Source organism: Leuresthes tenuis, unplaced genomic scaffold (assembly GCF_036924035.1).
Source record: "Leuresthes tenuis unplaced genomic scaffold, fLeuTen1.0.hap1 SCAF_2, whole genome shotgun sequence".
NCBI lineage: Eukaryota > Metazoa > Chordata > Actinopteri > Atheriniformes > Atherinopsidae > Leuresthes > Leuresthes tenuis.
The window spans coordinates 1560866-1585567 of NW_027325356.1; the positions used below are offsets into that span (position 1 = coordinate 1560866).

The 24702-nt window shown below is 45.9% G+C and overlaps 3 protein-coding genes across 9 annotated transcripts in view; all 3 read left to right on the forward strand.

Annotated features, from left to right (window-relative positions):
• Positions 1–4542: 4542 nt before the first annotated feature.
• Positions 4543–16340, forward strand: kmt5b (lysine methyltransferase 5B). Of its 2 annotated transcripts, none has more exons than XM_072379825.1 (10): positions 4543–4722; positions 9713–9964; positions 10050–10197; positions 10298–10463; positions 10544–10653; positions 10733–10899; positions 10984–11003; positions 11076–11212; positions 12925–13124; positions 13213–16340. In XM_072379825.1, the coding sequence occupies exons 2-10, from the start codon at positions 9802–9804 to the stop codon at positions 14685–14687; spliced, it is 2586 nt and encodes an 861-aa protein (XP_072235926.1). In that variant the 5' UTR covers positions 4543–4722; positions 9713–9801; the 3' UTR covers positions 14688–16340. The 2 variants fall into 2 exon arrangements, with proteins under 2 accessions (XP_072235926.1, XP_072235927.1); XM_072379826.1 differs by lacking the exon at positions 4543–4722 and adding an exon at positions 4738–5207.
• Positions 16341–19639: 3299 nt separating this feature from the next.
• On the forward strand, positions 19640–22238 carry LOC140302338 (G2/mitotic-specific cyclin-B2-like). The gene is made up of 8 exons (XM_072381171.1): positions 19640–19760; positions 19910–20017; positions 20259–20534; positions 20619–20777; positions 20843–21079; positions 21604–21744; positions 21817–21927; positions 21999–22238. Exons 1-8 carry the CDS (start codon positions 19734–19736, stop codon positions 22107–22109), a joined length of 1170 nt encoding a protein of 389 aa, XP_072237272.1. The 5' UTR covers positions 19640–19733; the 3' UTR covers positions 22110–22238.
• Positions 22239–24087: 1849 nt separating this feature from the next.
• LOC140301419 (CD82 antigen-like) overlaps positions 24088–24702 on the forward strand; it is a 34396-nt gene continuing 33781 nt past the window's right edge. For all 6 annotated transcript variants that reach the window (XM_072379851.1, XM_072379853.1, XM_072379856.1 and 3 more), the window contains exon 1: positions 24088–24216. The gene's annotated coding sequence lies outside the window, so the exon portion shown is untranslated. The remainder of the gene's footprint in view (positions 24217–24702) is intronic.

Below are 24702 nucleotides of genomic sequence, written 5' to 3' on the forward strand. Positions count from 1 at the left end.
TGACCTTTGAACCTTGAACCTGAGACACTTTTGAAGGCTTACAGAGCAGCAACAAAATGGGCTACAGACCAGTTGTAAACAGTTTTGGAGCTCTTGACCTATACTACCATCATCTGTAGGACACCTGTAGGGGGCGCCACTAAGTAGGGTCAAAACCCAGAAAAATACGTGATTTCCCCCCTTTAACTATAAGCAAGATCAAATCTGACCAAACAGATGTGCTTCACAACCCCAAAACCTACAATAAGTCTGAAAGTTTTCTGGCCACAATTTCACATATTAGAGGAAACACATTCAAACTACAAAACATATGGTTTGTAGTTCGAATGTGTTTTTACGGCAGTTTAGTACAAATTGTAGTTTTTATGTCGTGCTTCCGGGTTAGGGTCATGGTTGCGAAATTAGGGTTTAAAAAACATATATCTGCACATTCTTCAACTGAAAAAGTATAACCCTAACATGTACGTTTAAGAAAACATAAAAATATGCTAATTTAGACATGATTCCTGCCACTCTGTTTCGCTGACAGAAAGGGGCGTGTTTTATAAAATAGCTGAAATGAATGGAAGCCATTTTTCACTGCAGGGAACTGGTCGCTCGTGTCATTGGATGTTCGTAGGATAATGCACGAAAATCAGTGCATAACTTTTCGTACGTTTCCATACGAACCCTTTCATGAGAAAACGTTGCTTCAGATCAGGGTTATTAATCAGTCCAAGACCCAAGATTAGTTTTAGCTCTTTTCAAACTCTGATTCTCAGTTTTTCCCAAAGTGGAAATCACAAAAACCTCTTGTGTTTGTTGTTGTGTATCGTCCACCTGGCCTTTATTCTGAGTTTCTCTCTGAATTCTCAGAGCTTTTATCCCAGTTAGTGCTGAGTACAGATAAAGTCATTGTAGTGGGTGACTTTAATATTCATGTAGATGTTGAAAATGACGGCCTAAATATTAACTTTAATTCTATATTAGACTCTATTGGATTTTCTCAAAGTGTTCACAGACCTACTCACTGCCTTAATCACACCCTTGACCTTTGACTTATGGCATTGAGAGTGAACAGTTAACAGTGTTCCCTCATAACCCTGTCTTGTATGACCATTTTTTAATAACTTTTGAATTTACATTACTTGACTACACGGTTTCTGAGAAGAATTCTACATATAGAAGGTGTCTATCAGAGAATGCTGTAACCAGATTTAAAGAGTTGATTTCATCATCCTTTTCTTCACTGCCATGTGCAGATATGACAGAGGACGGCTACCTAAATTTTACTCCAGTAGAACTTGACTCTCTTGTTGACAGCACTACAGCTTCAATGCGTACAACACTGGACAATGTTGCCCCTCTGAAAAGGAAGGTAATCAGTCAGAAGAGGTTGGCTCCTTGGTATAATTCACAGCTGCTTTAAAGCAGACTGCAAGAAAGCTGGAGAGACAGTGGCGTTCCTCTAATTTAGAAGAGTCTCAATAAGTCTGGAAAGATAGTTTAATAACGTATAAGAAAGCACTTTGTAAAGCTAGAACTGCTTATTATTCATTATTGATAGAAGAGAATAAGAATAATCCCAGGTTTCTCTTCAGCGCTGTAGCCAGGCTGAGAAAGAGTCCGAGCTCTGTTGAGCCATGTATTCCTTTAACTCTCAGCAGTGATGATTTCATGAGATTCTTTACCAATAAAATTGTTTCTATCAGAGAGAAGATTAATGGAATCCTTCCCATTATTATCACTGATGTATCATCAAGTAGAGCAGCTTTGGAAGTATCTTTAGAACCTGATTTGTATTTTGAAAAAATACATTTAACGAGCCGTTCTGATTTTCATTTCTAAAGCACGTCACGCCTTAAGTTGGCCCCGCCTCCTCTTATAAGCCCCGCCCCCTCACATCCACCCTGCTGGGCGGATGAAGCCAGCTCCTGGTGGAAATGTTCTGCTGTCAGCTGCACTGAGGAGCATGCATCTTCCATCCAGCAGCAGCCTCAGAGGATATAAAAGCCCAGTGGATAAACTATATCTGAGGCTAATGTTCCAGCAGAGTTAGCTAAAGACTGTGAATGTGCAGCAAACACTTTTCATCCCACTGTTTTAACAACTTGGTCCAGTTCAGCGCTGGACTGAAGGAACTGAGCCACAAAGAGGATCAGTTCCAACTCTCAGAGGCTGAACTTCAGAGCAGGGAAATGGAAGAATCTGAGAAATAACTCCTCATGGTTTATTTATTGATTTATTTCCTCCTTTAGCAGCAGCTAATGCTAACAGCTTAGCTAATGAAATAACTCCTCATGGTTTATTTACTGATTTATTTCTTCCTTTAGCAGCAGCTAACGCTAACAGCTTAGCTAATGAAATAACTCCTCATGGTTTATTTACTGATTTATTTCCTCCTTTAGCAGCAGCTAACGCTAACAGCTTAGCTAATGAAGATGACGTACACCAACTTCTAAGGAGTTACTGCTGCTCCTTCCTGAAAGATGAACATTATTGTTCCCACATTACTTTGTTAGCTGAAGCTAATGCTAACAGCTTAGCTAATGAAGATGACGTACACCAACTTCTAAGGAGTTACTGCTGCTCCTTTCTGAAAGATGAACATTATTGTTCCCACATTACTTTGTTAGCTGAAGCTTTCTAGCTGAACGGTTCCGTTCTGTAACTCAGACAACCTGCAGCTGTGTTTAAGGTGTGTTTCCAACACAACACCGGTCCTCTCCTCACTCTCGCTGTGCTAACGTTACATTATCGGCATGTTTCTGATAAAGATGGAGGTCTCCAGGTACAACTGTTTAATGAGGTTAATATATCCAAAATGTTTAAACGCAGTAATTAACGGTTCACATGCATTACTGCGAGTTACGCTGTGCACATCTCCGGCTTGGTCCATTACTGTTGATGAGAAAGCATTGTTTGCTAGCATCTGCTGCTAACTTACAGCTAACTGCTAACTTACAGCTAACTGCAAACTTACAGCTAACTGCTAACTTACAGCTAACTGCTAACTTAAACTGTTTCCCTCTGGGATCAACAGAGTAACTATCTGTATCTATATATAGAGCACACAGCAGCTGTCCAGATGTTGATGAGGTAACGCAGGTAAACACACCTGAACTCTCCTCAGCAGCATGACAGCGTGTCCTCAGACAGACAGAAACTGACCCTTCACCAACATCCTGCTGCAGCCTGGATGCTTGAACCTCTCCAAGAGGTCCGTGTAGTTCAGGGTCTGACTCTGGTTCAAACTGATGTAATTCCACAGTTTTGTGAGATAACGTCACTTTCTGTTCGCTGACCTGTTGTTTCTCATGGTTCTTGCCCCTCCAAACAGCCCCAGAGTGATGTTTCATTAGCTGCAAGAGCCACTGTGCTTAATCCAACAAGACTGTCCCATATATTTCAACGAGGACTTTGAAAATGATATCAGCCTGTTTAAAAGGGCAGAATATGTCACCTTTAATTTTGCTCAGGCATGCCTGTAAGTGGTGGAGAAAAGCACAATGCAAGTTATATTTACTGCAACCCAAAGTGAGGCTGGAAAACACATGTATATGAGGGAGGTTTCACAAAACAATCCATGTCAGCTTGTGTGAAACACAGCAGCTGAAAATCTCTCTTCTCTTCATGGTGCAGCTTATTGTAAATGTAATTTATTTATACAGCCCTTTACAACGATACATTTCGGTACCAAAGTGCTTTACAGCAGATAATAAATAAATAAAAGAATAAGTACAAAACAATTATTGACCAGTGGGGGTTTAGGTTCTTTAGAGTAACAGTTTAGTTTTTATCACCTGAGGACACCATCACTGCTGTTTGTCTTAAAATGAGCTGCACCACCTCAAAATTTCAAGTAATCTGGGAATTATAAATAAATATGGAAAAACGTTAGTTGCTCCAGGTTTACCCTGAAAGAAAACATGATTCAGAACATCCACAAGACGTGTTGACGCCCTTATAGGTGCTGCATGAGCTAATCTGTGTTATTCAGTCACCTGTCAGTGGTTCTAATCTTTATGGGCAGTTATGCAAACGGGAGTGTCACAGAAATAAATCCCAAGAGTGAAACAGAGGGTGGTAATTATTGTTGGTATGAGGATTTATCAATTTGACAGAAATATTGTGTAGTTTTGGATCCAAACAATGGAGAAAAACCCTGTTTCAGAACCTGCAGTACCACTGTTAACGCGTGGTGTGAGAATAAAGCATCTCTGTGGGTATGTGGGCAGAGGTTCGCTTGTTTTGTCTGGGTTCCGCTGCAGTTCTTCATGAAACGGGCATCCGAACCGGGTATGCCCACCACCGCTGGATTCTTTCGGAAGCGTAAAGATGTTTGCGTATGCAGCACTACTTTTGTACACATCCGACAACTAACGACACATACTAACATCATCATTTGTCGACATTCATGTCTAAAAAAAAAACAAAAACAAAGAAAAGTCGACGACAGCGCCCACTTCTCAAATTTCACGGTACTCCCTCACGTGCCGCGTTTCGTTACGGCCCCGATGGACGGAACGGGTGGCGTATTTGTTGGATCTACTTTATATCGGATGGCTGTGCTGCGGCTCTCTCTGCCTCTCGCCTGTGCCAGGCCGCCATCTTGAATTTTAATGTTAATTTCTACAAAAAAAATGTGTTTGCTGTGATATTTTCGTTCAGGGTGCCGTGACAAACTTGGATGACTCTGGAGGTGTGCTGATTCGTTCCGTGGTTGTTTTTACCGATAAACTCGTGAGTATTGTTTGTGTGTGTGTGTTGTGGACTCGGGACATTTAACGGCTGAAAAGCTCTCAGCGTGCTGTTTACCTGCTAACAGCCATCATGATAAATAATACCGCCTGCACAGGGCCGATCATTATTCTCTGTCTCAGTTAGCCTCCGTGGATTCTGTTAACACGGATGTTCGTGCGGTATCCGTCCTTTAACCCGCTTGGAAACGGGAGTTTGAGCCCGTTGAGCTGGCTGAGGGCTCCAGACAGCCGGAGCTAACGCAGTGTTTGTTATTCGCGTTAGCCGCCGTGCTGTTCGGCTCAGCTTGGCTTTAATTCGCCACTGACCCGCGGATGTGTGCAGCTGACTCTCGGACGTCTGGGTGAGGTGTCTCAGGATTATCGGTGGGCGATGCGAAGCCAGAACAGGGACCGCATCGTGTTCTTATTGACGGAGAAGCTAAGTTAGCATCCTTCTGAAGTTTGATGCTGCCAGCTAACATGAAAGTACGTTATTGTGCGAATCTGAAGTTATATTCATGGTGTTTAAATGAGTAAACTCGTTTATATGACTGTTACTCGATTGTTTTGGTGAGTATTGTCAGCTGGGGTATTTAATGGAACATGTCGAAGCCGTTTGAGTGTTATGCTGTCAATCAGCCGTTAAATGGCCCTGTCACAGTCCGCCTCCATTCTCTCTGGGCTTCATGGTTGTGTTTCTGGGACTTGCTTGTGTGAACCCACAGCAGTTTGCAGCCGGCGTTTGCTGCCAGCTAACCGAAGCCTGCTTCATTAGCTTAGCTTCATGCTAACCGAGCGAATGGGTGGAGTGAAGACGGCGCTGAAGTTGGCTTCTGATTCGAGAGCAAAGAGGAAATACAGAAAAGGGCCATTACACTTTTTTTGGTTCACTTGGACCACCTTAGGTCAGGTTAACCCACATAACTTGGACTGGTCTGGACCGGATTATTCCACGGAGGAGGAAGATGCTTCAAAGTACAGTTTGTTGTTTGTGAAACTTTTATTTTGTCCGCGAAAGTATCGAGAATGGGAATTGCTGCTTTTTTTTTTTTTTGGCACACATTATTTGGCACGGCTTCCTACCACTCTTCACAGAAGACAATGGTGCTCTAAAACACAGTTTGAGCCCCACGGAAACCCACAGAGAGCTGTTATAGAGCTTTCATGCACTTGAGATCAGTCTCCATTGCTGTGGTTTTTAAGTTGGACCGGGTTTAAGGTGGTCCGAATGTTTAATAAGCAATTGAACGGCCCTTATCTGCATCTCCACCTTAACTGCCGAGTCGGAAGCTTCGATTCACAGGCCAACTTCTGGTCGCGTGCAACGGCAGTTGTTAGCAAACAATACAAGCTAAATCTGTAACCGTGGAGTTTCGGTGTCGGCCTCAGATGTCGGTGTGGCCTTCCGGGTTTCCACCGTTTTATCTTGATCCCCTCGGAATGCTGTCTGATTGGTGCTAGCGTTAGCTTCACAGCTAATAACATGAAGCGGTCGATCACACAATAATTTGATTCTCAGCGCGGCGATGCTGCTCGTGACAGAGGTGTAAACACTTTTTAGTGTGTTGGTGTGATTAGATGTGCGACTGTGTTGCGATGAGTTTGTGTGATCACGTGATGTGTGAAGTAAGAACGTTTTTTGTGGGTTTTGATGACAGCAGAGGGATCCAGTCGCACCTGACGAGAAGCCACTGCAGTTCTCGGGGTGACCACTGGTGGGCGCTGTTTGCTCGTTGGAAACATTTAAAGCACCGAGTGTAAACAGCGGCTGCAGCCGGGGGTCCATGCACCGATGCCGGCCACATTCGTCGCCTCAGCAGGCGTCAAAAGCCGGTTAATCAGTGTGATTTATTGTGTTTTTTCTTTCTGCTTATTGCTCACTGATTATTGGTTCAGTTTGATAGATTTTATGAAGCAGTGTGGAAAAAAAACATCCAACTTCAGTCGTTTTGATTTTAAAATGTCTTTATTTGTCCATTAAAACAGTTGAAAAGTTATTCAGGTATTTTTTACAAACTCATGTTTGACACCAAAGTTGCAGATGTTTAACTTGCTTTCTTGAATTCACAACCACAGTTTTAATAACTGCAGCAATTTAAACAGAAAATTCTGTCAAGACAAACAAAGATTTAATTATCTTTATTTGTCTGTGCTCAACTTTTCAAGTTTTCTGATGAGTTTTAAGTTTTTCCCGACTGATCACATGCCTCCACCCTTGTTTTGCCTTTGTGGAGGAACATATTTAACTCTTTGAGCTCTCCAGCAGAGTTCAGTCACTTCATCACCTCCTCAGCTGAAGCCAAAAGTCTCTCTGTCGCTCCTGAAGCCATCTATTGTGTCTTTTGTGGCGTTTTCCCCTCATCTCGGTCTGAAAAGGGTCGGAGTAACTGTCCCAGTGTCACAACCCCGTCTTTGTTTTAGGGGTTTTGATCTGAAGCAAGAAGCAACACATGAAACCACCACAACACTGTGAGAAGTTCAACTTCTAACAAGAGCATCTGAAGATAACACAAAAATGAATGTGCAGTTTACTTTAGTGAAAACCTTCAAAGATGCCGTATCTTACAGCCCTCTTTATATTTCTCTTAGAACTGAGCAGCTTTAAAGTGAATCTCTGGTCTGAGCTCCTTTATTCTCCAACACAGCCTGAACCCTCTGAGACAAGCTTTCTGTCATTTCTTTAAGGAGTCTTCAGGAATAGTTCTCCAGGCTTCTTGAAGGACATCCCAAAGCTCTTCTTTGGATGTGGGCTGCCTTTTGTTCCGTTCTCTGTCAGATGATCCCACACTGCTTCAATAATGTTGAGGTCCGGGCTCTGGGGAGGATTCATCCCTCCATAAGACCTGTTGCCACTGATTTTCAGTCCACTTCTTGTGTCATTTGGCATAGCTCAGCCTTTTCTCCCTGTTTCCCTTCCTTAAGAACGGCTTCTTGACAGCCACCCTTCCATGGAGCCCATTTCTGATGAGGCTTGGGCCAACAGTAGATGGATCAGCTGAAGGTCCAGATGCATCTCTCAGGTCCTGTCAGGTCACAGCTGGATTTTTTCCTCTTTCTTAAGGACATCACTTTCAGATCCTGTTCATCTGCTGGAGATAGTTTTTTAGGCCTGACACTTCTTCTTTTGTCCTCCACTTGTCCAGTTTCCTCAAATGTTTTAAGGACACACTGCACACCATGCTGAGATATGCCAAGTTTTCAGCTAATAGCTCTTTGGGAATCACCTTGTTGCTGCAGAAATCCTATTTTCTGTCTGTCAAACTGTGTTTTCTTTGCTGTTTTTCATAGATGCAGCTAAAGAAATGGGAACAAATGATGCGTCTTTGTGACAAAGTGCCTAAAGATCCAGTTTAAAATGGCTTCTTTGCTAAGTTGTCTGTTCTGTGTCGACACAACACTGGTTCATCCCTTGAGTTAGGAGCCTTTTTTCTGCCTGAAGGGTTCAAAGGTCAGAGTTCAGTGGCTGAACAAAGAAAAAACACATTCCTCTGAAAATGCTCAGGAACAAGGACTGAAGATGAGGGAAAAAGCAGAAAATGTCCAAAGAAAAACTGTGAAAGAGCTTCAGAAAGCTGCAGAACTATTGATCAGGACACTTTAAAGGTTTCAGAAAGCTGCAGAACTGTTGATCAGGACACTTTAAAGGTTTCAGAAAGCTGCAGAACTATTGATCAGGACACTTTAAAGGTTACAGAAAGCTGCAGAACTGTTGATCAGGACACTTTAAAGGTTTCAGAAAGCTGCAGAACTGTTGATCAGGACACTTTAAAGGTTTCAGAAAATGCAGAACTGTTGATCAGGACACTTCAAAGGTTTCAGAAAGCTGCAGAACTGTTGATCAGGACACTTTAAAGGTTTCAGAAAGCTGCAGAACTATTGATCAGGACACTTTAAAGGTTACAGAAAGCTGCAGAACTGTTGATCAGGACACTTTAAAGGTTTCAGAAAGCTGCAGAACTGTTGATCAGGACACTTTAAAGGTTTCAGAAAGCTGCAGAACTGTTGATCAGGACACTTTAAAGGTTTCAGAAAGCTGCAGAACTGTTGATCAGGACACTTTAAAGGTTACAGAAAGCTGCAGAACTGTTGATCAGGACACTTTAAAGGTTACAGAAAGCTGCAGAACTGTTGATCAGGACACTTTAAAGGTTTCAGAAAGCTGCAGAACTGTTGATCAGGACACTTTAAAGGTTTCAGAAAGCTGCAGAACTGTTGATCAGGACACTTTAAAGGTTACAGAAAGCTGCAGAACTGTTGATCAGGACACTTTAAAGGTTTCAGAAAGCTGCAGAACTGTTGATCAGGACACTTTAAAGGTTTCAGAAAGCTGCAGAACTGTTGATCAGGACACTTTAAAGGTTACAGAAAGCTGCAGAACTGTTGATCAGGACACTTTAAAGGTTTCAGAAAGCTGCAGAACTGTTGATCAGGACACTTTAAAGGTTACAGAAAGCTGCAGAACTGTTGATCAGGACACTTTAAAGGTTTCAGAAAGCTGCAGAACTGTTGATCAGGACACTTTAAAGGTTTCAGAAAGCTGCAGAACTGTTGATCAGGACACTTTAAAGGTTACAGAAAGCTGCAGAACTGTTGATCAGGACACTTTAAAGGTTTCAGAAAGCTGCAGAACTGTTGATCAGGACACTTTAAAGGTTACAGAAAGCTGCAGAACTGTTGATCAGGACACTTTAAAGGTTTCAGAAAGCTGCAGAACTATTGATCAGGACACTTTAAAGGTCTCAGAAAGCTGCAGAACTGTTGATCAGGACACTTTAAAGGTTTCAGAAAGCTGCAGAACTGTTGATCAGGACACTTTAAAGGTTACAGAAAGCTGCAGAACTGTTGATCAGGACACTTTAAAGGTTCCAGAAAGCTGCAGAACTGTTGATCAGGACACTTTAAAGGTTTCAGGCTGGTTCAGGACTGTAACTGCGGCATTTCTCCCTTTGCTGTTTTGAGAGTTTCACGTTTAATTTCTTCTCTTCCTCCAGCTTTCAAACTCCAGACCGCAGTCTTCCCCAATCAAGAGTATCTCTTCATCTCGGAGACTAAATGCAACGGGACCCGGGGGCTTGTGGGCATGAAGTGGCTGGGCGAATCCAAGAACATGGTATTAAATGGCAGACGGCACGGAAACAAGTTGACCAGCGAGCAGCCTTTGAGCCAGACGCGCTCCCAGCACTCCCAGCGGGCATCGCTGCGCCACAGCAAAAGCCACCCGAGAAACCGAAGATGTAGCCGCAGTGAGTTGAGAGCGACGCTGCCCGCAGGCGCCTGGTTCTGCCGCCACGGCGCCGCCTAACACGCCTCTGTGTGTGACTCTTACAGGGTGTAACGCAGCCAGTCTGGAGGCAGAGCGCCGCTACGTGCCGTCCTCGGGAATGACCGCCAAGGAGCTGTGTGAGAACGATGATCTGACCACCAGCCTCATCCTGGATCCATATCTGGGCTTTCAGACTCACAAAATGAACACCAGGTGGGCTCATCTGTGAGGTCCACATCGCTCCCCGTGAGCTCACCCCCCATTTCATCTCCAGTTAATCACCTTTGTGTTCTGCTTTTGTGTTTCCTGGCAGATTTCGACCAATCAAGGGACGACAGGAGGAGTTGAAGGAAATCATCGAGCGCTTCAAGAAACACGACAACCTGGAGAAAGCTTTCAGAGCTCTGACGTCCGGAGACTGGTGCCGAAATCTCTTCCTGCACAAGTCCAAGGCCCAGGAGAAGCTCTTCAAGCAGCATGTAAAGCCGTTGTTGTTGATGTGGCCCGTTTGCTTCCGGCTGACCCCACAGATCAGGCGCTAACTCTGCCTCCCTCACAGGTCTTCGTTTATCTGCGGATGTTCGCCACCGACAGCGGCTTCGAGATTCTGCCCTGCAACCGCTACTCGTCTGAGCAGAACGGCGCCAAGATTGTGGCGACCAAGGAATGGTGAGAAGGTTGGAGCAGAACAGCCCAGACGGTGGAAACCGAACGAATGTGCTCATTAACGGCTGCTTTCCTGTCGCAGGAAGAGAAACGATAAGATCGAGTACTTGGTGGGCTGCATCGCCGAGCTGTCGGAGAGCGAGGAGAACCTCCTGCTGCGACACGGCGAGAACGACTTCAGCGTCATGTACTCCACGCGCAAGAACTGCGCGCAGCTGTGGCTCGGCCCGGCGGCGTTCATCAACCACGGTACCGACCTCCCAGTTGAGCTGTAGCGTCACGCCGAGCTGCTCGAATCCTTCCTGACTCTCATTTTCTTCCTTTTCTTTGCAGATTGTCGTCCGAACTGCAAGGTAGGCTGCGAGCACGCTCTGAGAGCTTCAGTGTGGAAACCCGGGAACTAACGGCTGTAAATGTGGTTTCAGTTTGTGTCCACGGGCCGGGACACGGCCTGCGTCAAGGTTCTGAGGGACATCGAGCCGGGAGAGGAGATCTCCTGTTACTACGGAGACGGCTTCTTTGGAGAAAACAATGAGTTTTGTGAATGCTACACGTGTGAAAGGTAAGGCGGGCCGTGTTCGACCGTTACAGCAACCCGCTGCTCTGGTTTCCAGAGATTAGCCTCCCCCAAATGGGCCCAAACACCTCGGCCGACGGGCCCGAGGACCACGGCGACTCGAGCCTCGTAAGAAAAGGACGGGTGGGATGTGTATTCAATCCAGTTTTATTTATAAAGAACCAAATTACAACAAATCTCACCTCAAAGATACAGTCAAATTCAATCCAATTCACTGTAATCCAAGCAAATCCAGTTCATTAAAGTCCAAATTAGTACAGAGTAAAAAACTCTCCTCAATAAAGAAACCATCAGACTGAAACCTCTCTGATCCAAACCCCTGACTGTGGAGAGAAAAAACTCCCTTTTAACAGGAAGAAACCTCCATCAGAACCAGAACCAGGAAGAAACCTCCATCAGAACCAGAACCAGGAAGGGTCCATCTGCCTGGACCAGCTGGGGCTGAGAGGACAGGAAAGAGGGGACAACAAGCAGCGTAACACCAGGCCAGAGATACCTGCTGAGAGAGAGAAACACAAGTTAATGACAGCGATGATGTCATCTGTACATGGAGGGAGGAGAGGTGCATCATGGGAGCTCCCCCAGCAGGCTGGGCCTACAGCAGCAGAACTATGGGATGTTTCAGGCTCCCCTGAGCCATCCCTAACTATAAGCTTCATCAGAAAGGAAAGTTTCAGCCTGATCTTAAAGGTAGAGAGGGTGTCTGCTTCCTGAAGCCAAACTGGCAGCTGGTTCCACAGAGAGGGGCCTGATAACTGAAGGCTCTGCCTCCCATTCTGCTTTTAGGGGCCTGATAACTGAAGGCTCTGCCTCCCATTCTGCTTTTAGGGGCCTGATAACTGAAGGCTCTGCCTCCCATTCTGCTTTTAGGGGCCTGATAACTGAAGGCTCTGCCTCCCATTCTGCTTTCAGGGGCCTGATAACTGAAGGCTCTGCCTCCCATTCTGCTTTTAGGGGCCTGATAACTGAAGGCTCTGCCTCCCATTCTGCTTTCAGGGGCCTGATAACTGAAGGCTCTGCCTCCCATTCTGCTTTTAGGGGCCTGATAACTGAAGGCTCTGCCTCCCATTCTGCTTTTAGGGGCCTGATAACTGAAGGCTCTGCCTCCCATTCTGCTTTTAGGGGCCTGATAACTGAAGGCTCTGCCTCCCATTCTGCTTTTAGGGGCCTGATAACTGAAGGCTCTGCCTCCCATTCTGCTTTTAGGGGCCTGATAACTGAAGGCTCTACCTCCCATTCTGCTTTTAGGGGCCTGATAACTGAAGGCTCTGCCTCCCATTCTGCTTTTAGGGGCCTGATAACTGAAGGCTCTGCCTCCCATTCTGCTTTTAGGGGCCTGATAACTGAAGGCTCTGCCTCCCATTCTGCTTTTAGAAACTCTGGGAACCACAGGAAACCTGCAGCCTGGGCCTATAGCAGCAGAACTATGGGATGTTTCAGGCTCACCTGAGCCATCCCTAACTATAAGCTTTATCAGAAAGGAACGTTTTAAGCCTTTTATTAATTTTTTTTAAACTACTTTGGCCCAAAGTTGGAAATGAAACACAAACATGGTTTGATTTTTAATCTGATTTCCATTTTCAGTTCAGTTTTATGTTGTTCAGCAACAGAACTCTGAAATAAAAGTACCAGTTAGGAATCATTTTCAACCTGCCGTCTGAACCTGATGTGACTTTTGTTCCTTCTTGTTGCTGCAGACGAGGAACCGGTGCGTTCAAATCCAAAGCCGGGCTGCCGGTGGAGGTGCCGGTGATTAACAGCAAGTACGGCCTGCGGGAGACGGACAAGCGGCTGAACCGGCTGAAGAAGCTCGGAGAAGGAAACCGGAGCTCGGACAGCCACTCCGTGGGCTCCCACACCGACGTGGACTCTCAGGAAATGCCAAAAACACATCAGTGTAAGAGTCCCAGAGCAGCATTAAGAGCTGGTGTTGGATCCATCCTCAGGGCTGTCAGTCAACATGTTCTTTCTGCTTCTCTCTCCAGCTGCCAGAAAAAGAACGTCTTCTTCATCATCGTCGTCATCTGGGCTGAAGTATAAAAACAGGACTCAGACCAGACAGACTCTGTCACGAGCCCTTTCTACCTCATGTTCCAAACAAGGTCGTGGAAACAGTAACCGGGTACCAAAGAGACTAAAAGCCCAGTCCAAGCCGTCCCTCAGCAAAGTCCAGCTGAGGAGTCGCCGGAGGGGCGCCGAGCCCAAGGCCAAAGGAGAGACGTGCCCGCTGGGTCTCAGGGACTCAAAGGTGTCGCTGTGTAAAGGCGTCACCGTGAAGAAGGAGAAGGACGGCCCGGAGCTGGCGCCACAGATGCTGGCTCAGCAGGGCTGCCTGACCCGCCACGCTGCCAAGGAGAACGGGAACCTTCCAGGTGTGCCGGGCAGCGAGGCCCGCCGCTGCTCCGCCTACAGAACTCGCAGGTCCACTCGGACCCTGGTGAAGGCGCAGGACCCGGCAGCCGGCGTCAAGCTGGAGCCCAGCGCCATGGATGGCTTGAGCCCGGTCCCCGGGGGCGTGGTCATCAAAACGGAGCCTGCCGACATGGAGGAGTACCTCCACCACGGCGTGGGACTGGAGCAGCCGGCTTTGGACGCCGGCTACGCCCGAAGAGGCTCGTGCACGAGCCGGAAACAGGCGGCGCGGCTCCGGACCGAGCGGACAATTAAGTGCGAGGGCTCGAACGGCGAGCCTTTCTCGCCGCTGGCCTCGGGCCACGCCCCGAACTTTTCAGAGTGCGGCAACGTGCTGCTGAGCTTCGCCGACAGACACAGGGACTACAACGGCGTGGCCAAGTGCAGCAAGGCTCTGCGCAGGGACAAGGGCAAGAGCGGCTGCCGCTCGCAGGACAAGGCCAAGAAGAAGCGGCGCATCACGCGCTACGACGCCCAGCTCATCCTGGAGAACAACACGGGCATCCCCAAACTGACGCTCCGCCGGCGGAGGGACAGCAGCAGCAGCAAGACCAACGACCCCAGCGACCACATGGGCCCCGCCGCCTCCGCCGTCAACTCCGCCTCTTCCAGCAAAATCAGCATCAAGTTCAGCAAGGACCACGACAAGGACAAGGGCGGCTCGTACATCGCCAAGCTGAACAACGGCTTCGCCCCCGTGGTGCACGCCAACGCCACCAAGCTGAAGATCCAGCTGAAGCGGGAGGACGACGCCCGCAGGACGGCCCAGAAGATGGACCAGATGTCCTTCAACGGGGACGTGGCCCAGAATCTGGAGACCCGGAACGGTGGGCACCGGACCCAGAAGGTCCTCGCCGAACCGTCGTCCGACGAAGACGACGAGGAGGAGGAGGACGACGACGACGACTACTTCGACAACGAGTTTGAGGACGACTTCATTCCACTTCCTCCCGCAAAGCGGCTCCGACTCATCGTGGGCAAAGACTCCATAGACATCGATATCTCCTCCAGGAGGAGAGAGGATCAGTCTCTGAGGCTCAACGCATAAGCCGCGGCGCCCTGTAAATACCCCCCCGCCCGCTGATCAACCGCGCTGTTGATGTAAAAGAAGTCCAGTAATTTAAACCGAGGGTGCTGTCGGCCTGAAACGAGTCTCTGCGCTTCTCCGAGGCCTCGGCGCCCCCCCCCCGACTGAAGTGAAAGCAGAGGCTGTCTCAGGCTGAACTCTTCCTGAATGCACTTGTTATATTCATGCAGGATATTGTAGAACGTGTACAGTATGGTGCCCCCCCCTCTGTCTCACAGGCAGGTTTTTATGGAGCTTTTGGTTTTGTCTCATAGTTTGTGAGCTCGGTGGGTTCCGAGGCATTGGAGCGTCGCTGGTTCCGCCTGGTGCCATGTTCTCATTACGCAGCAGAACCGAGTCAATCATGAGTTTATTCACAGGAGCATCATGTCGGAACATCCGGGCTTTTGGTGCCGCTGGAGTCAGAAAGCTCCCCTGCGCAGAAAATTAAGTCTTAGTTTGTTTGTTTTTTTTAAAAAGGCACTTTTAAAAGGACTTTTGTAGCTCCATCTTTGACAGGTTGGATCAGAACCTTTCTTTAAAACACAAGCAGCAGCCGTTTATCTGCCGGAGCCTGTTTCCTGCGTCATCACAGGGCTGATTTTACCCGTTTAATGTTCTGTAGAACATCCGGATTCGGCTCACTTACTCATTTCCGTCAGGATCTTTGACCCAAAGGGCACCTGTTTGAATTAAAAGCACACAAGTTGGTCTGTGTAATGGCAGCATGGCACCCGTGGAGATCCGACTCTGTACAGAAAGACTGTTTCCTGTCCCTCAGCTGAGCTCTTTCCACTTGTTTTCTTCAGAATCGCCGGTTCTTGGTTGACGGCGTGGCGTTCCCTGACACTACAGTTCCTGCGTAGAATCATGTCCTCTCTTCTTCTTCTGTGGTGCTATTTCCTTCACATCTGTTTGATTTCCTGTCCGGTGTTGCAGGTGGACGCTGGCAGCATGAATAAAAATCTGTGTAGACGTTTGGGTCAAAATGGCCGCCTCCTAAAAGACACAAAATTTTATTTTTATTATTATTTTTTAATCATTTTTCTTTTACAATGATTTTTTTTTTTTTTTGTTGTTTACAGAAAAGTTCTCAGATGCTTTGAAACTCTCTTTCTTTTCTTGGAGATCAGGTCATCGCCCTCATCTGACCCCCCAGGTGAGGAGCCTGTCCAGCGTCCCCCTGACACACCTGCAGCCCACCTGTAGCCGTGTTATTTTCTCTTGTGTTGTGCAGAAGTAATGGGACAGGCCAAGGGATCAACTGAGACTGAACGTTAACCCGTTTCCTGTGTTATTGTTCACATCACCAGCAGCTAACCACCGTGTGACCCCCCCCCCGTCGGACGTCTCATCACACGCTGTAAACTCTTCCAGGTGTGCCGTCTGTGTGCTCTGTCCAATAGAAACAGCCGTCACAATTTCCAGTGGATTCAAAGTGTAAAAAGAGAAAAAATCTAAACAAATGTGAATAGATTGCGGACATTTTAGCGTGTTGCGTGGGTAGTGGGAAACATGTAAAGAGAATTAAAAGTGGGCAGTGCATATATTGTCCAATATGTAAATCATGTGAACACATCTTGTACTTATTTAACAGTTTTGAATACTTGAAAACTATATAAAGTTTCTTTGTGACTCCTGTTTCCTGAGCTTGTTTCCAGTCCTGCTCTCAGTGTTTTTCAATGAACCCAGAACCTCCCGGTGGCTCCACCCTCCTGGTTTCCAGAGATAAGGAGCCCGTTTATGAGCTGGACCAAGAAGTGCTGCTTATCTGGACCTTTAAACCGGGGGGTTGCTGTCGTTTAGATGTTGAGATCCAGAGAGGAACCGAGCCGGCAGAATAAAGACGGGGAGGACTGGCGCTCGGTTCCTTCAGAACACAGTTTCACCTTGTTGCTGCTCTGCAGTCCGTCTTTGAACTGGACTTTTCTGTGGTTCTGATCACAGGATTCAGGCAGGCAGGATGTCTCTCATATTTGGATTGACTGGAACAATCAGTCGAGTGATTAGTTTGGTTCTGACCCACATTGCTGCTTGAAAAGTGGAAGTTTTCTCACTTTTCCTCCACTCAGCACCCAGAACAGAGTCTTTACACCTGGTTTTACCTGGTTAGTCCGGTCTGAATGCATCAGGTGTGCGTTTATACCTTTAAGAACCGCATATTAAGACCCGGGTTCAGGGGTTCTGTCCGTTTATTGTTCAGGACGGTTCTTAAATTCGTGAAATGAGCCAAAGTCGGCAGAGAAAACGATCGCAGCGTCCCTGAAGGCAGGAAGGAGTCGTATTATCAGAGGTTTGTGTCTGTAAAGGAGGATGAACCGTCTTTAACAGCATTTTACTTTGTGCTTTTTTATTTCTACAGTCCAGTTTATTACACTAATAGGACACGTTAGTTAGGAGGATGTTCTGTTCTGCTGCTGTTGGACCGGACCTCTGCCTCATATCTATCTGAACCATCATTTTCTTCCACGTCTCTTTCCTACGGTGTCCCACAGGGTTCAGTTCTGGGCCCTTTATTGCTCCTGCTCCCTCTTTAAGGACGAATCCTCTCACTATGCAGATGATGTTCAGCTGTATTTCTCTTTCAGATCTTTCTCAGCTGCAGATCTTTCTCAGCTGCTCAGACTCTCTTAAAGGTTTTCTGCACCTTAATGAAGAGGAAACAGAGTCTGAGCCCCACAGATCTGTGTCTGAGCTCAGGGAAACTCTGGGTCCTCCTGCTTCTTCTGATAAATCTAACATCAGGAACCTTTCAGCTAACTTTCCTCTCAGCTTTCACTTTGGATGCTCGTGTCAAATCTCTGCTTCTCCTGTTTTTATCTCTTCAGAAATATTTCCCGGTTCAGTCCCATTGAGTCCTGACAGGTGCACATAAAACATGTTACTTTACTTCATATGAGCTCATTCTCAGAGACCAGAGCCCACAGGGCCCAAAGGATCCTTAAGGCCCTGTGGGTCCAAATCAAATAACACCTCGGTACCAGACAGTCCAGAACACCCTCAGAAGATGGCATGAAGCGGACTTATTGTATGTTAGGCTGACTGACTGGTGAACATTTCTAATTCCAAACCCCACTGAAGTGACCAGAGCAGGAAAACTCACTTTATTTTCATTTATATTTCATCAAAGGGTTTTATTTACAGATTAATTTATCTGTCGCATAATAAATTTCACACATGCACAAAATACTTTAGCTACTCTGTTAAGACAAAAAATTACATAACTTTTATTTCCACTATTTCTCTAACCTCTCTTTTATATCGATAAAGTCGTATTTAACCAGCTCAACGACTTTCTGAATGAAATTCTCGATAACTTTCAATCAGGCTTCTGATGTCATCACAGCACTGAAACTGCTCCGGTCAAAGTGTTAAACGACATCGGGTTGAATACTGATTCTGGTTCTGTTTCAGTCCTGGTTCTGTTGGATCTCAGCGCTGCGTTTGATACTGTAGATCACAGAATCAGCTGGAAAACTGGGTTGGACTTTCTGGAGCGGTCCTTAACTGGTTCAGGTCCTACTTAGAAGACCAGAGTTATTTTGTTACAATTGGCAGCTATGAGTCTGAGCGAGTGGCCACGACCTGTGGAGTCCCCCAGGGGTCAATTCTTGGACCTCTTTGGTTTAGCTTGTATTTGCTCCCTTTGGGTCAGATAATGCAGAACTTTTAACATCAATTATCACAGTTATGCAGACGATACACAACTTTATGTCTCTGTCACCAGACGACTGCAGCCCAGCAGATATACTGTGTCTGGAGGAAATAAATTAAATTAAACGAATAAACTACAATTAAATGAAGACAAAACTGAGATAATTCTGTTTGGCAGCAAAGAGAAGAGGGTCAGCGTTGGTGAATATCTGGAGACTCGGACCCTTACAATCACCAAGTTCCTAACCTTGGAGTGTTGATAGACTCAGATCTGACTTTCAGCTTTTTACCAACTCATAAACATTAACAGAATTAAAGGTTTTCTCTCCCAAAAAGACCAGGAGAAACTCATCCATGCATCCATCTCCAGTAGACTCCATTACTGTAATGGTCTTTGAACTGGAGAACACTCATCCAGAACGCTGCTGCTGGAGTTTTAACCAGAACTCAGAGATCTGAACACATCCCACCAGCTTTAAAGTCTTCACTCTGGCTTCCAGTCAGTCACAGAATAGATTTTAAAAGCCTGCTGATGGTTTATAAATCCCAGAATCTGTGATATGTTCAGAGAATATAAACCCAGCAGAGCTCCTAGATCCAAGGACTCGGGTCAGCTGGTCCAGTCCAGAGTCCAGACTAAACCTGGAGAAGCAGCATTTAGCTGCTATGCTGCAAACAAGTGGAACAAACTGCCAGAGGAGATTAAACTGTCACCAAATGGAGACATTTTTAAATCCAGGTTAAAAACATTTCTTTTCTCATGTGTCTCTGCATGAAATCTACTCGATATATTTTAACTTATCCAGACTGTTGTTAATATTTTTTATTAAAAAATATATTTTTTATATTTCTTTCTCTTTATATTCTTTTATGTATTTTTTAATGCTTCTTCCACTCCCCACTGCAATGCTTTTATTTTATGTAATGCTCTTTGAATTGTTTTGTACATGAAATGTGCCACAAATAAATTTGACTTGACTTGACATAGATGTGGAAACATTATTTTTACACAATAAGTATGAATTTGAATAAAAAATAACTTCTTATTGAGTCACTTAATTCACTAACATTTGTATATTTGTCACAGATTTTGATATTTGTTGATATTGCCACAGTAACGGGTAATGACATTTGTTTGTCCATGTTTAAATAAAGCTAGACTCATATGTGACGTTAAACTATCAGCCAATCAGACGCGTTCTTTCTGCAGCAGCACCCAATCAGATTTGTCGGAGCACTATTTGAACGCTGCCAGGCTTTGGTGTTTACATCCTGCAGAAATCAGTGTTGTCGGTGAGCTGTGGAGCTGCTGATGAACTAAACATCTGGTTGTTTTAAGTATAGTTTTATCTTGTTGCTTGTACAGACGTTGAAATGTCATATGTGGGTGCTCGTGCTATGGTGAGTAAATTGAATTTATGCTGTTAGCGTCGTTCTTAGCAATGTTAGCCTTCACGCTAACATTAGCTTAGCTTCTGTTGGTCGTCCGGTTCTGTTCGAAAATGTCCTGGTTCTTCTAAGAGTTCAGGTTTTTCTGTTCTTCTTTGCAGCTGCTGCCAGCCGCAGAGAACCCTCTGAAGAAGGGGAAAAGCTTCGCAGCGGGTCCGAGGAGAGCTGCTCTCGGAGAGATCACCAACTTTAACGCAGCTAACCCAAAGGTAACAACACACCTGAGTTCTGTTCTTAATCTACTTCCGTTCCCTCGGGTTGGTTCTGAACACAAACCGCATCGCCTACGGTTAATATTCCCCGTTTAAATCCGAGTATTTACAGCGTCATTAGTTGTCTTTAAGCACTTTAAGTCCAAAGTCTCAGACCCGTCCAGCACCTTTTTAGGTTTACTGGACTGAACCTTTTAATGGACACTAATCTAACAGTTTTATTGTCGTGTTTCCACAGAAAATTGGACCCTCAAAGTCCAAAGCATCTTGTTCCCAGAAGGCTAAACCTGTTCAGGAGGTGGTGCCGGTTCTCCAGATCCAAGCGGCTGCCGACCCGCTCCCTGCGGTGTCCGAGGAGTCGGCTGACGTGTCCATGAAGGAGGAGGAGCCTCTGTGCCAGGCGTTCTCTGAGGTCATGCTGACGGTGCAGGACGTGGACGAGCAGGACGCAGACCTGCCGCAGCTCTGCTCAGAATACGTTAAAGACATCTACAACTACCTGCACGTCCTGGAGGTAATTCTGCCCCCCCCCCCCCCCCCCTTCACTCAGCCGCGGCGCTGCTTCCACCTGCTGTCTGACATCACTGCGTCTCCTCAGGTGCAGCAGGCCGTGCGAGCAAACTACATGCAGGGATATGAGATCACCGAGCGCATGCGGGCGCTTCTGGTCGACTGGCTGGTCCAGGTTCACTCCAGGTTCCAGCTGCTGCAGGAGAGTCTGTTCCTCACAGTGGCCGTCCTGGACCGTTTCCTCCAGGTAAGACCGGCCTGAACGGACTATTTTCTGTGTTTGACCGTGTATAAAAACCTGCTGCCCTGCAGGTCCAGCCGGTGTCTCGCAGGAAGCTGCAGCTCGTTGGTGTGACTGCGATGCTGGTGGCCTGTAAGTATGAGGAGATGTACGCTCCAGAGGTGGGAGACTTCGCCTACATCACAGACAACGCCTTCACCAAGTCTCAGATCCTGGAGATGGAGCAGCTGATCCTGAGGAACCTGAACTTCCAGCTGGGGCGTCCGCTCCCGCTGCACTTCCTCAGGAGAGCCTCCAAGGTGGCAAATGTGAGTCTGAAGCTGCAGAGAAACGTTTGTACAACAGGATGTGTTCTGCTGAAAATGCACTCTATCACAAAGAGGTTTGGATGTTGTGTGAAATGGAAGAAAAAAACAAACCATTTGAACATCTCAAGAGACTTTAAACCTCTTACTTTCATGACAAATATCAGCCGTGCTGCTGGAACAGATGCAGGTTTAACTTATTCCTGCTGGAATATTTCAGGCCTTCCCTGAAGAAGGGAGCAGATGTTGCTCTAAAACCCGTTTATACCTTTCAGCACTGGAGCTGTTGCAGATGTGCAGGTTTAGTTCCACAGGCACTCATGAGCCCAAAAATCTCCCAAATAAACTGTTAGCTTAGCATCTGCTAATTTTAATGTTTATTCCGGCTGTTGGGGTGAAATTTGAGCCACTGGAAACTTATCCTCTGGTGTTTTTTGGGACTGTCTCCTGATGAGCTGAATCCATTTCTGGAGCTAATGATTTGGCTAAGATCCACAGAACCTGATTCAGAGTTGCCTTTGTTTCAGTCTGACGTAGAGAAGCACACGCTGGGTAAGTATCTGATGGAGCTGACCCTCCTGGACTACAGCATGGTGCACTTCCGGCCCTCTGAGGTCGCCGCCGCCTCGCTGTGCCTCTCCCAGCTGCTGCTGGACGGGCTGCCGTGGGTGAGTTGAACTGGTGGTGGCCTCCCTCTGCTGCGGTTTCAGGCAGCTTCTCACTCATCTCCTCTTCCTCAGTCGCTCACACAGCAGCACTACTCCACCTACGACGAGGCCCACCTGAAGCCCATCATGCAGCACATCGCCAAGAACGTCGTGCTGGTAAATGACGGGAAAACCAAGTTTCAGGTGAGTCTGCTGCTTTTAAAACGCTAACCCCTGCTGTAGCATCAGTGAACTTTGACCTCTGTCCTCTGCAGGCTGTGAAGAACAAATACTCGAGCAGCAAGCTGATGAAGATCAGCCTGATCCCTCAGCTGAAGTCCCCCATCATTCACAACATGGCGGCCCCTCTGCTCAGCAACCCCTGACGCAGAACTTGGGATAATTTTTTGGGACCTTTCGCCAGCACTTTATTTTTAGATTTGTGATGTGCCGTCAGCTGCCGCCGGTCACAGCATGGAGCTTTACGTGGTTTTAATAAAACGTCTTTACTTTTTAAGACCCTGTTTCCTTTTTGAATGCCAGTTTACCCACAAGGTTTGTCTTCTCAGGCCTGTTGGATGTTCTGAAACTTCGGTTTAATCAGGGACCAAACACACGGGTTTGCAGCTGAACTTTCTTTACACGGTCTTTTAGTGTGAAGGACAGATTTGTTATGATCCAGTAGATATTCCAGCTTTACTTTCACTGAGCAGAAGGAAAACAAAGTTCAGCTGCAGAAATGAGTAGAAGACAAAGCCTGTCTGCAGGCCAGGCGGCGCATGTGAGGTCATCCTGATGTCATCAGTGCTGGACGTGGGAACCAGGTGAAGCTGCAGAATGAGTCCATTTACAGGCGGTGAACGCCGCTCAGCAGCGAGTGCTGCAGTCTGAGGGCGAGCATTGTGCTCTGCAGACCGCTCTGACATCACCGCCGGCTCCGAGCGCTGAACGCCTCCGAGATAAAACCTCTGAGCTGATCTCAGGAACCAAAGACCAGATGAGAGATTTATTTTTTAAAAAGCTTATGTTGCTCTGGTTTTTAAAGTGGTGAAAATCATTTTAACATTAAGTTCTAAGGAAACTTTTTTTTAAAAATTGGAATTTAAAAGCTTTATTCTTTGAGTAAAAGTTTTAAGTTGAAAGTTCAAACCTTTGAGATTAAAAACTTGAATTGTCTTACATTCATGATCTCAAGTGTCAGAACTGCATTAAAACCCCAGAACAAAGGTTTAGAAACTCTTAAACTGACTTTAATTTCTTTTGCAGCCACTTTAACGTCTGCTGGTTCATTGAAACGTTGTTTATTTGCACGAGTGCAATTTTTCATGAACCTCAGTTCATCACAATCATCCATCTTCCTCTTACCTGAGGTCGGGTCAGAACCAACAGGTCCAGCAGGGAAACCCAGGCATCCTAACCAGATGAATCACCTCAGCTGACTCCTTCTGATGGGGATTAGACACAAGATGTATTAAGAATTATATTAGAATTAAAACAAGTCTTTTGAGCAAAATCGGTAACTTTCTGTATGTTTGAGTGATGTTGGTCAGGTGGAAACAGACCAAAATAAGCCTTCAACGTACAGAAAAGCATCACGAACACTGGTTCTCTTCAGTAAATGTTTGCATTTTGACATCGTCTGAACTTTTGTCTTCAGGTGTTCCCCAGGGTTCTGTTCTGGGCCCACTGCTGTTTGCTTCCTTTGGGTCATATAATCGGAACATTTAAAGCTGCTTCCTGCCATTGTTACACATGATGTTCAGCTTCTTTTCAGCCTGATGACATTTCAAAGGTCTCTGAGCTGCATACCATCATGAATGTAAAACAATTCAAGTTTTTATCTCAAAGGTTTGAACTTTCAACTTAAAAGTTTTACTCAATATTTAAGGTTAACTTTTTAAATTCTAATTTCAATTTAAAAAAAAAAAAAATCAGTAATGAGAACAATAATGATAATAACTAATGATAAAAGTAATGATAATAACAGTAATATGATAACAAAGGATATTAACTAATGATGATAACAGTAAAGATAACAGTAATGATAACAATAATAACAGTAACAATAGTAACAAACGATAATAACAATAATAATAATAACAGAAAGGATATTAATAATAATAACAGTAACAATAATGACAGTAACGATAGTAACAGTAATAATAACAGAAATGATATTAACTAATGATGACAGTAACAATAATAATAATAATAACAGAAATGATAATAACCGTAATAATAATAACAGTAATAATAATAATAATCCTCTTTAATCCGGATTTGGCACCGCGGGGGTTAACGGGGACTCGGTAGTTCCTCAGCCCGCCGCACGGTGGGAGCAGACCGGAGGCTCCTCGGCTCCTTCCCCGCCTCCTGCCTTCAGTCTGCCGCCGTGTCGTCCTGCCTTGCATTAGGAGGTCAGTCAGTCCGAGCTGCAGTCGCTCACACACCCGCACCGAGGCTCCTTCTCTCCGCAGACCTGCGCGCAAACACGTGAGTAACCCGCAGATGTGCACGCTCTGAACCGAATCCGCTGGTGCCGTGAGCGCGAGGCGCGCGCGGCTGCTCGGGAGATCAGGTTCAGTTTGGTGATTGATCGCAGATTTTAGCTGCTTTTCCTTCTGTTCTGGGATCAGTTTTATGATTCTGCGCAAAGGTTAAATCAGCGCTTTTCTGAACGCAGTCTGGCTGAAACAGAAACTGAGCCGCAGCCTGGTTTAAACCTGCAGAAACGCTCCGTGTCGATGGCAGCTGAGAGGTTTGATCGTTTTTAGGAGCTTTTTCTGAATGTTTCACCGCAGATTTGTGCACATGTCAACCTGAAAACACGTGAAACCTTCTCTTTGTTCTGGCTGCAGCACAGATTCAGACTCAAACTGTCAGATGGTCCAACTGAAGACTGAAAAAGTTGTTTTTAAGTGAATAAAGAAGCAGAACATGAGAGGATTTAACACTTCAGATTTCTCATGTTCATCTCTG

What these genes read in the sequence shown, in the direction of transcription:
- kmt5b (XM_072379825.1), top strand. Translation starts at nt 9,802, where the DNA reads ATGAAGTGGCTGGGCGAATCCAAGAACATGGTATTAAATGGCAGACGG. An exon ending in AAACCGAAGATGTAGCCGCA is followed by an intron (nt 9,965 to 10,049) that starts GTGAGTTGAGAG and finishes TGACTCTTACAG; the next exon opens with GGTGTAACGCAGCCAGTCTG. An exon ending in AATGCCAAAAACACATCAGT is followed by an intron (nt 13,125 to 13,212) that starts GTAAGAGTCCCA and finishes TTCTCTCTCCAG; the next exon opens with CTGCCAGAAAAAGAACGTCT.
- LOC140302338 (XM_072381171.1), top strand. Translation starts at nt 19,734, where the DNA reads ATGTCATATGTGGGTGCTCGTGCTATG. An exon ending in TTAACGCAGCTAACCCAAAG is followed by an intron (nt 20,018 to 20,258) that starts GTAACAACACAC and finishes GTGTTTCCACAG; the next exon opens with AAAATTGGACCCTCAAAGTC. An exon ending in TCCTGGACCGTTTCCTCCAG is followed by an intron (nt 20,778 to 20,842) that starts GTAAGACCGGCC and finishes GCTGCCCTGCAG; the next exon opens with GTCCAGCCGGTGTCTCGCAG.